The 11439-nt window shown below is 41.0% G+C and overlaps 2 protein-coding genes across 2 annotated transcripts; one reads left to right on the top strand and one right to left on the bottom strand.

The window, feature by feature from the left end:
* Nucleotides 1-577: 577 nt before the first annotated feature.
* On the top strand, nucleotides 578-5524 carry LOC149848462 (uncharacterized). The gene is made up of 2 exons (XM_089995520.1): nucleotides 578-1843; nucleotides 4362-5524. The coding sequence occupies exons 1-2, from the start codon at nucleotides 1016-1018 to the stop codon at nucleotides 5346-5348; spliced, it is 1815 nt and encodes a 604-aa protein (XP_089851646.1). The 5' UTR covers nucleotides 578-1015; the 3' UTR covers nucleotides 5349-5524.
* A 195-nt stretch (nucleotides 5525-5719) lies between these two features.
* On the bottom strand, nucleotides 5720-10641 carry LOC149848461 (uncharacterized). Its single transcript, XM_089995533.1, has 7 exons — nucleotides 9475-10641; nucleotides 8886-9030; nucleotides 8726-8779; nucleotides 8475-8566; nucleotides 6698-6924; nucleotides 6315-6491; nucleotides 5720-6224 (listed from the first exon to the last, which is right to left on the bottom strand). Exons 1-7 carry the CDS (start codon nucleotides 10326-10328, stop codon nucleotides 6127-6129), a joined length of 1647 nt encoding a protein of 548 aa, XP_089851659.1. The 5' UTR covers nucleotides 10329-10641; the 3' UTR covers nucleotides 5720-6126.
* Nucleotides 10642-11439: the final 798 nt, after the last annotated feature.

The raw sequence follows: 11439 nt of genomic DNA, 5'->3' as shown, positions 1-11439 counted from the left end.
AATGGAATGCTATTGGATTTTCGTTTTTTTTTAATTCTGATGATACATATAGAAATAATTTCTCGGAGCATTTGATTCGGATGCATTGATAGGTTTCAAAAATTAATGGCCTACAATTTTCACACAATTTTTAGGCTCTAAATACTATTTTTTATCCAAAAAGCATAATCCAAGTATATATATATATATATATATATATATAGAGAGAGAGAGAGAGAGGGAAGAGGGACTATCCAACCAAAGAAAGATAAAAAATCTAAAACTAATGACGATCAAACCGTTTTCCTTCTCTAATCTTTAATCTTTGAGTGTTTTATCAATATTTGTACTTTATAATCTATTTAGTAAGAAATATGCTTTAGGTTACGACATCTAGACATTAAAAACGTGAAAATTTGATGGTCAACAATGCATTTAATACAAAGTACTGTGTCGATGAAAAACTTCATAGTTGGGTTGGAGATTTTGGATTTTTCTTTTGGTTGGAGTGTCTTTTATATATATATATATATATATATATATATATATATATATATATAGAGAGAGAGAGAGAGAGAGAGAGAGAGAGAGAGAGAGAGAGAGGTGGTCCTCAAAACCTCTTGATTCAGGAATTTGAATGGAGAACCTTGTTCTTTCAAGAATGGAGCTTTGGGCAGCAGGAGGTTGGGATTTTCAGTTTTTCTTGCTTTTCTGACGTGTTCCCTCATCTTCATCGATCTGGGAAAGTCTTGTTTTTTCTTTTTGTGCAGGTTTCCTCCCAACAGTTTTTGGCTCTGACCCATGGTCTTCCCCTTTCACAAGTTTCGTCCTTTCGTTTTCATTTCCCAATGACCTGACCAAAGGTTCCATTCCACCTTTACGCCCAATTGGTCTTCGTTGCCTACCGCCCCTTCATTCCGAAAGGCTATTGGGAAGGAGCAAGAGAGGATTAGAGGATTTAGGGTTTCTTGGTTTCTCACGAGCCGGTTCTGCTAAGTGAAGTTTCGGATTGCATGATTGGGCGGATAGAGAGGAGATGGATGTGGATGGTGATTTGATACAGTCCGCTTCTTGCTCGGAGAATGGGGTCTCCCTTTCTGTTATCTCAGAGCCCCCGGCAAGCATTGGCAAGGAGGCGGCTTCGGCAGATGGTGGGTTATCCTCTTCCAAGCAGCTTGCTTTCCAATGCTTCAAGAAAACTTACCAGAGGAGGAAGAAGAATCGTAAGGGTAGCTGCAATGATGGACTCCATTTGCTTGCTACCGCTGCTGTTACTGCTGATGGGGCCTTGTTTAATGAGAAGGCAAACCCCTCCTCCTCCTCTGTAGCAGTGCTAGTCGGTGTGAGAGAGGGATTGCTCAGTGATGAGCCGGTTCTTCCGGATGACAGGATGCCACCCGTGCTGAATTTGCACGACCCTGTTAACTTCAAGCTCATGGACAAACTGAAGCTATACGTCAGCGTGCACGACGATATGGAACTCGGCCATGGCTGGAGGGTGCGGCACAAGGCATGTAGTGGCTACGGGACTCATTCCTACATTTCGCCGAGGGGTGCGAAATTTACCTCCATGCTTGCAGTTCTGAACCATCTGAGGGAACTGAAAGATGGTTGCCTCTCCATGACAATGGTGAGTGATTCAGATAAACCGGAAGAGTTAGGTCGGTTGAGCAGTGTTTCTTCTTGCCCACACCCTAGTTCCCTCGTTGCCAAGGTTGTGACAACTCCATCCTTTGCAAAAAAAAGGCAAGTTGCTGATAATAGGGAGGCTAAAGAGCACAATCTTCATCAGAAACCCAACGCTAAAAACGTTGTCTTGCGAGAAAGAAATGGCTTTATGGAATCTGAGAAACAGGTGGACCAGGTATCATCTATTCCTTTTCCTTCTTAAGAGTCAGAGAGTTACAGATTTAAGCCTGTTCTTGTCTAGAATATGCCTCTTTGTCGATGCTTTAAATTCTTATGTATTTTGGTGCTTATGCATGTACTTGAACTTCAGATGGATCTTGCCAGTTTCTTTTGGTACTTACTTCACCTTGTTTAGCTTGTGGATTATAGGATTGTTTCATAGACTAGTGTTCATTTTTTGCTTTCCTAGGTGTCTGACTCATTGTAAGGATATTAACTTAGTTGGCATATGAGATGTGAACGTAAAAGAAAGAGGTTGAGAACAATGTAAGAGTAAGAATTTCGAAATGGCCTCCAAATCAAGCCATGAAAGCAAACAAACTAAAATTAATAAAATCGCTTCCTGCTCCAAATGTATTACTGTTCCAAGATGAAACTGATCCCAAAAATAAAAACAGTCAAACTCCACTTCACAGTGTCTTAGTCACGGAGCAGATAAAGAAAGGATGAAAGATTGATCTCTCTTGTCTTGTGATTCCCAATTAGCATCTGAATCGCCACAATAGTAATCTTGGCTGATTTGTAGACTGCATTAAGGAGAATCTTTTCTATATGAGCCCTTCAGGGGAGTCCCTTTAGTATAACACAAAATTCTCTCAGCTGTTTCTAGATGGGATGTTTCAGTGAATGCATGAACTATGATACCTGATTCACGGAGTATACTATGTCAGGTCTTGGGGAGGTTGGTACTGTAGGTGACAACTCTCCATCATCATCTCTTAGTTGAGTCTCTAAGGCCATGTGTCATTAATTTGCAGTCAATCATGCATGTTCATTGAGTAGATCAAGCACATATTTATACCCTTCTATCAACTTTGATGCCCAAAAAATAATGTAATGACCCCAAACTATTCATTTAGAACCATCTTTCAAAATTTCCTTACATGACCAAAATGAACTGAGAGAAATCCAGATATGAGAGGAATGGTTATAAATGCTCTCCTTTCCCTAAAAGGATATTTTTGTTTGGTGGATGGTCAATGAGAACTGTAGATGTTCGATAGCTGTATCAGTTATATTGTGTGAATAAACAATTGCTAATTAAATATCAAATATTACCTCAGTGCCAAGTGCCCAACTATGAAATTTAAGAGAAGCAACTGTCTACTATGTGTTAGTAAATTACTTGATAATCTATGACTGACAAAGAAATAACAACCATCGAGTAACATCCCAACTGCCGAGAAGTAGTAAGCTTGCAGCTCACAACCAATTTCATTTAAAATTTTGAACGTACCAACTGAATATAAATGATAAAGAGCGACAAAATTTCTAGCTGCATAGAACTACCAAAAGTGAAGAAAATATGGCATAGATGAGTTTCATAATAATGTTGAATACATAGTTTCATGAAATGTCTGAGATGCATATATTTTGCAGACAATAAACAATTGCAAGTTTGTCTGTATTAACTGTCTTGAACCATATCAAAAATCACCAAAACTGTGGCCATTTGGATGCTTATGAAACTTGGTAACCTTTCTGAAACCCTATTATGTGATGATAAACTTTGTAATTTCAGGCTCATGAATTAATGAAAATGGATAATATTCTTAAAATCTGTTTTCAGTCATCACAGTTTGTAAGGTATCAGCAAGGTTGTCCATGCTTTTCATATTGCAGCCTTAGTAGAATGATCATCCTATGAAATGAATCATGTTCATGCTCCATGGGGCATTTTCTATTGTCACTCTTAAAATTGGCATATATGCATGCTCATGTGAAGCATCTGTCAAACATTGTGCTTCTGATAAGCAAGGGGCTGTTAATTCTGCATTTGTTTCTCTTTTATCCACATAGTTTCATTTTCCCAGATACTGCACAAGCTTCCCTAGTTCATCTTCTGATCCCACATTTCCAATGTCTGTACTAAGGACCACAGCTATTTGCATCAGCTCTTTCATGGATACTACAATGGAAAAGGATATCCAGGGACCCAGCAGTTAATTTTATTTTTCCTAAAAATTGTTTAACAGTTGCTCAAGTTGGTAACCATGTCAGCCATATTCTGGAGCAACTGCATAAATGTATGATTTAGAATCTGGAAATCAGTAACCAGAGTGTGCTGATTTGGTCTGCATTTTTTAATTCGCTCATCTCCTGCTGGCTATGACTCAGCTAACTGTGTTTGTTGAGATGCCAAAGTGCTATAATGTTCTCAGTTTCACAAATCCATTTCTTCTCCAAGCCGTTCCAAGCAAAAGTTCAAACTTCCTGCAAATTTGCTGTTACATGTTAATCTGAAGCTACATTGAATTTTATGGACTGAATTTCCATGAATTTATTAATTTATTCACTGGATATATCGATTGCTCTAGGCGTTCATCCTTAATTATAGTAATTATGGTTATTTTGTGGATTTTTGCTGAATTTGTTTGAGCAATTTGCACTCAAGCCTTATGCATTATCGTTCTTAAATCAGTACATTGTAATTTTAGTTTACTTGGCACTAACTTTGTTTGAGAATGAAATAGTTGCTTGATGGATCACATCAGCTATCCCAGCCAGAGCAGAATGTTGCTTGTGGATCATTCAAAGCGTACTCTTGCAGTCAAGGTGGAACAGATGAAAATGCTGATAAATTCCTTGTCTGTCATGGATGTGAGGCAGCTTACCATTTGCACTGTCTGTCATCCAATCTCCAGGATATCCCTACTGGGAATTGGTATTGCACATCCTGCACCGCAACTCAAAAGGAAAAGTCAGACAGCATCCTAAGTGGAGGTGACCATGAATGCAACCATGACCACCGGGTAACGTGCAAGAGACCTGATAATCTTATCCTCCCCAGAAAATGGGGGCAGGTTGAACATCAATGTGTGGTATGCAAGAGACCTTGTGAGCTCAAACGCCGAAAGCACCAGCAAATAAAGCACCATTGCTTTGTTTGTAAGAGGCTCTACAAGCTCATCCTTGAGAAGCACATGAACATGCAAGCTAAGAGAAAGAGGAGTGAAATTGCGATGATCACCAAGATGTGTTCCAAAGATACGGATTCTCAGGAAGTTGGACAAAAGTCAGGGGTGTGCAAAGTTTGCAGGACTGGCAAGGAAAATGATGAAGGGATAGCTACATGCGGCAATGCCCATTGCCTTTCAAAACACTACCACATCGGTTGCCTGAGCCCACCACTTAGAGAAGTGCCGCCTCCTGGGTGGTACTGCCCATCTTGCCTCTGTAGGGCATGCCTTATCGATGAGAATGACGACCTAATCGTCCTCTGTGATGGCTGTGATGATGGGTATCACACTTACTGCATGAAACCTTCACGGCTCTGGATTCCAAGAGGGAAGTGGTACTGTTCATCCTGTCAAGAAAAACAGACGGGGGTATCTCCCATGGTTCTACTACCAGCTGAAGGATCCCGAATTACACCAAAAATCAGACACTTCAAGCGACTCTTACCAAAAAGGGTGCGCAACCAAGTTGTCCTCACAGAGCAGCAACCTAACCTAGCCTGACCTAAACTACTAGAAAGGAGCGGAATGGAGCAAGAGAGCATGTACAACATTGGGTGAGGCCCAGGAAGGGATATCAGTAAGTCTCGTGGGAGTCCCACCTAAGACCCCTACATGTGGTAAGCCTGACAAAATTTAAGTGTACAAGAGATCTTTTTTATGCTTTTATGAATTTTCTTATATTCTCAATTTCCATTGATGATGCGTGAAATTGCTGCTGTTCCACTGGCACAAACAAATCTCGAGAAGAAGCTTCTGTCGAAGGGAATTTATAACAAAAAAAGCTTCGTCACATTAAAACTTGTGTAGGCCTGTGCACATGTTGGAAACCAACCAACCGGATGCTGTTTTCTCTCTGGCATGCAGTCAATGTAACATAAAAATTTCAGTCTTAAATTCACCTATTCAGAATACTGGAAAACATAAACCACAACTCATTTGCTCATAAATTTACAAGAGTATGACATCATACAAAGGACATCTACCGTCTGCCCTGCATCTATAAAATCCCCATTCGTAGCATGAATGAAGTGCATCCTTTATTGGCTCCTTGGCTGTATGCACTAGAACAATCTTGATATGGTTACCCTCCTAAAAACTCTAAATAAAGCTTTACAGAGCAGCTTCATGATTCTAATCTAAAGTGGAAGCTTACCAAATGCTATCTGCTTTATTAATAGTCTTGCTGCCTTTAATCGATCCACGGAGCTGGAAAGAAAGCATCTAAAAGTTATCTGGAATGGAATCTTCAATCATTTATGTCCATTCCCTGGCATTTTTATCAGCTTATTCTTCCTGACTGATCTATCAAAGTACCTACGTGGTCCCCACACAAAGCTCTTGATATATTCCCCGGTTCAAGCATATTGAAAACTACAACTGCAAAGGCACAAAAAATCAACACTGAGAAATGAGAATCCCATGAATTTACTTTTGAAATTAGATGGCAAGCAAGTCTCAATGACTAACCAGGTATTCCATTATCTTCACACAATGTAAGAGCAGTCATGTCCATGATGGCAGTGAGACCCCTGGATATCAGCTCCCTATATGAAATATGCTCGAAGGCAACACTGCTGCCATTTCGGGCATTGCAATCATAAACTCCATTCACGGTAGTACCCTTTAGAACTGCCTCAGCATTTACTACAAACAATTGAAAAAGAAGAGCTAAAATCAGAACCCATACCCGGTCCAGCATACACGCCAAATGTGTAATAGATAATGAAGACTAAAAAACAAGAAATGCATTCCTTGAGTTTGACTGGTATACAATGGATCTCAGGCTAATCATATAGTTCATGATAATTTACACGGGAAAATTGTCCACGATTCTAATGTATAAGCATTACTTTCAGAAGCTCTAAGAGCAGCTGTTGTATCTGTTGTGAAGAGCGGAATTCCAGTTCCAGCACAAAAAATAACCACACGGCCTTTCTCAAGATGCTGGATTGCACGGCGCCTAATGTATGGCTCTGCAATCTCTGTCATTGTGAAAGCCGTTTGAAGACGAGTTTGCACACCAAAGTTCTCTAAAGATGCCTGAAGCAAAAGTGAGTTCATCACAGTTGCCATCATCCTGAAACCAATAATGCATGTTACTCGATTGTGCATATAGTTGTTTCGAGTACCAGACTAGAAGAAATAAAGGGGTACCACATCAGCAGGATAAAAGAAAAGTCAGTGATCTCACTAGTGCAAGACCAACTTGAAAAGAAAAATAATCAGAAAAAATAAAACGCAAAAAAGAGATGGTCATTTATTCAAGTTATCATTTCCTTTCATGATAAATTACTTAATTTCTTTTATCATAAGATGCACAGACCTTTGCCCAAAGACCTGCAGAAATCAAAGATGGAGATGAGAAACTTCAAGAATTAGTCTTTTCCAATATTTGAAAACAGCGATAAATGATAGCCTGCTGAAGAATGCAGTGAGATGAAATTCACTGTTAACCCACACCGGTTTAGAGAAGACTATTCGCTCGCTAGTAATATATATATATATATATATATATATATATATATATATATATATAGTAATATATATATATATATATATATATGAATCAGACCCTATCAGAAATACGTTTTTGGACAATATCAGCCCATCTTCCCTCTTAGCATCAACATCAGAAATTGGTTGTTTGATGACCTTTGGCTATGCAATCCATACCTCCCTTGTGGTCCAATGACATTGATTTTGCTGCTGCTAAAATCAGAACCAAACATCAGGAGAAGTATTTAAGCTCTATCTTGATGCAGGCAGTAAAGAAACCTAATGAAGCATTATACCTAAACGTGGATAGCACTAGCGGCGAATGACAAACTCAGCAAACAAGAGGAGAGATCCTTTTACATGGTAATTTAATTGTCATTTCAGACACTTGAGACATGAAGTGATGATGGAGGAAACTGAGTTCTGCCAGTTTACTAGGAGGCCAAATCATCAACTCAGTAAGATATCAATCATATAGATTGGGTAAAAAAAAAAGAGTGACAAAATAAACAGAGATGGAAGACAACATAACAATGCTGCTAATATAGCAATAAACCCTAAGAAAGATGCACATCACAAACGCAGTGCAACTTCTCAACATGAAACATCCACTGAGTGGTCACGGTGGTCAATATAAGATACACAAATCAAGTGTGAATGCTAAGGATCAGTTAGCATCGTGTATATGTAGAAAACTAATATACTAATTTGCAAAGGATAATGCGTGGTGCTAGTATTACCATCATGCTCTTGCATATGACAAAGCACACATCAAAGAATACTTCATAATAAAAACTAGTAAAATGACATAATCAGTTAAACAATAGTAAGAAGAACATTTAGGGTTTGTCGTATAAAATTCCACACCACGATCCCTGATCCAGTCCAGAGAGAGAGAGAGACCCCATAATACTGGGTTTTTTCCTTGCACAGGAGACATTTGAAAAAGGTAATGGGAATCCAGCTGAACAATCATTCGGAGAAAGATAAAATTCATGGTGCAAATGTCAACGAAACTAGAAAGAAGTTTAATACTTGAACATGAAGAATGAAAATATAAGAGAAAACGTTGCAATCATCAGCAAAAATGTTTCTTCTCCATCAATAAGACAAGTGGCATGTTTACATTACCCTATCTGGTAAGCAGCAGCTCTATCAAGGCCTGTCTCAGCAACCCATGAGTCTCCACAAAAGAAATTACGGCCTCCAACAACAATTGCCACCTGAACAATATAATCAAAGTGATCATCCAGCAAACAAGCAATATAAATGCATTCAAATCTGAATACTCCACCATTGAACTAGTTTAAATGAAAAAAGGCAATGAGACAAATAAAGAAATGTCTTATGGTTGAAAAGAAGTTTGCATATGCCCAACACACCTCAACACCAACTTGGTTAGCAGCAGCAACTTCTCCAGCAATCAGAGAGGTCACCTACGAAAGAAGAAAGATATTCATCTAATAAATACATACAGCTACATATACATGTTTTAAACGGCTACTATTGTACAAAAATCATAAAAAATGCCGAATAAAAAACCTTGGGGTCGACATTCTGTGGACTGTTTCCAGCAAGTGCCGCTCCACTAATTCTGAAAACTACTCTCCGCCATCTTGGACTTGCTAAAGACTTGGTCTTCAAGTTATTTGGTAAGCCAACAGGCATAGGCGTGGAAGCAGCATATCTAATGATACCAACATCAAAAAATTGATAGAGTGAAAAGTCATACTATAACTCGACGAACTGAAAATAGCAGTCATCGTATGATTCTATGCATTAAACAGTTGCACCAAAGCAGACCAGCATCATCAAGTAAAGCCTTCTCGGCATAATAATAAATTACATACAGAGAAGCAGAGTCGTTTACTTCTCCCCTTTTGCGGTTGACATACAGTTAGAAATGGATGCTAGAATGCAGTAAAAGAAATAAACGAAGCACTGTCCAAGAACCAGCTCTCCGGCAGTCCTCTTTGAGGTTTACCATTTACCAAAACCAAAGCATATGGATTATGGACAGCCCTATAATGAATCTTGAGCAGGTAGCAACACCAGCATTCTCTTCATGAACGTGCCAAGACATATAATGCACCCTTTTGTTCCAAGACAGATAAGAACAGGTGATAGATACCTCTTGGACAGCCTGGGAGTGTTGGCGGAGTTGGTGCCTCCGCTGCCAGCAACAGGCTTATCCTCATCCGAGACGGCCTTGGAAGAGGAAGAAGAAGAACCGACTATCTGCTCCATCTTCTTGAACCAGGGCCAGTGGCTGACGGACAAGCTGCCGTTGTTCAAGCGGTGGCGCTCCGCCTTGTACCTCTTCTTCAGGTTGTCCACCTTGTTCTTGCACTGCTCGATGCTCTTGCAAGACTTCTGCTTGTTGCATCGCTCGCTCACGATCGAGGCCACCTCGTCCCAATCCCTCCCCCGGAGGTTCCCCCGATTCAATTGTATGTACTTCTCGGTGTAAGCATCCAGCAGGCACGAGATCGCGGAATCGCTCCATTCCTCTCTGTCCTTCTTGTAATCGCCTCCGCCGGGCTTCGATCTCTTGTAGCAGTAGGTGGTTCCTCCGTCGCTCAGCTCGTCGCGATCCTTGCGCTTCTCAGGACGAGCCCTCGACTTCTGATCGTCATCGTCGTCGTCTTCGCCTGCGCCGGGAAAGGGATTGCCGTCTTCCTGGAAGCAGTGGGCGCCGACGATGGCGTTGTGGAAGGAGAGGCCGCATTTTGAGTCGGCCTGAGGGCAGAATCCACTGTCGCCGTAGTCGTCGGGATCGTCGGATGCGGCGGGGACCTTCTTGGCGGTGGTGGAGGCGCCGGCGGAGGATGAGGCGTCGAGAGGGTTGAGGGAGGCGTGGGGAGGAGGCGGCAGTGGCTGAGGCTTTGGGCCGAATCTGGAGGGGAAGGGCTGGGGATGGTGGTGGTGGTGCTGAGGGGTAGCGCGGTGGTCCTCTAGGAGCACGTATTCGTCATCGCAGGCCATCTGTGTGAGGGAAAAGGATCGGAATTTCAGGCTTTCCGCCTCAACCAGCGACGCCAGACGACGACGATTGCGATGACGATGGGGGAGACGGAAACGGGGAAGGCAGGAGACGACGTTAAAATGCTAACGGAGGTTACCGGCCGTGACCTGCTCTCTCTAGACCGTCACGGCTCCGTTGAGAAAGAACCCATCCGCGAGGGTCGGTGTTGGACCCGTCGCACCACATTCCACGGCCACCACCACCATCCCATCTCAGGGCACGTTTGTAAGAGAAAAACTCCCGTAGAAAAAAGAAAGTTGTAGCGAGAAAATCAAAGTGAGAAAATACGAAAAAGTGAGAGAGGAAGAGGAGGATGGTGGTAAGGGTGATGGTTATGAGATGGATGGTGATGGTAAGATGTGGTGCGATGGGTGATGAAGAGTGTAAAAATAAATTTTTTTTTTCCTATTTCTCTTGGCTACGGATTTTTCATTTTGCATTACTTTTTTCTTTTTCTTATCTTTCTTGCTTTCAAACATTACGCGTTTGAGCTTCTTATGAACGAGTGAAACTTTTTTACTGAGAGAGTTTTGAAATCCTTACAGAGGAGAGACTTTTTTTTGCTGAGAGAGTTTTTGAAAAAAGAAAAAACACTTTTTGATAGTGGTGTCTGACCCAGCGCAAAGCAAGGCTAGTGGGGAGTCTCTCTCAATATATCAGTGGTGGGGGTTGGTTCTAACCGAATAGTCTCTCTTTTATTTGATGGGGAACTGCTTTGGGTAATTTTAATGCCATTATAAAATGTAAGAGCATCATCACTTGATTGCGCGTGTGTATATAAATGACTCCACAGTTGCGTGCTTTCAAAACATTTCCTTGGAAATATCCTTGTTCATACCGCTCATATCTCATCATGCCTTCCATGTGGCGGCCAACATCTACGAGACCCTCCCAAACTGAGTCCTATGATCCTAACCCGATCTTTCAATTTTTCCGGGATTATAATCAAATAAAAATATTAGTACCAGGAGGAGTAGAAGCCTATCATTTGAAATTCACACTCTAAACCATCAGTTCTTGTATTCTTCAATGTTGTTGTGATGCTACTCGTGTCAGAAATTAAGATGGAAA

Source organism: Nuphar pumila, chromosome 1, assembly GCF_984573655.1.
Source record: "Nuphar pumila chromosome 1, dmNupPumi1.hap1.1, whole genome shotgun sequence".
Taxonomy (NCBI): Eukaryota; Viridiplantae; Streptophyta; class Magnoliopsida; order Nymphaeales; family Nymphaeaceae; genus Nuphar; species Nuphar pumila.
Note: the sequence above shows the minus strand (reverse complement) of the source record. Positions and strands in the feature narration are given on the sequence as shown.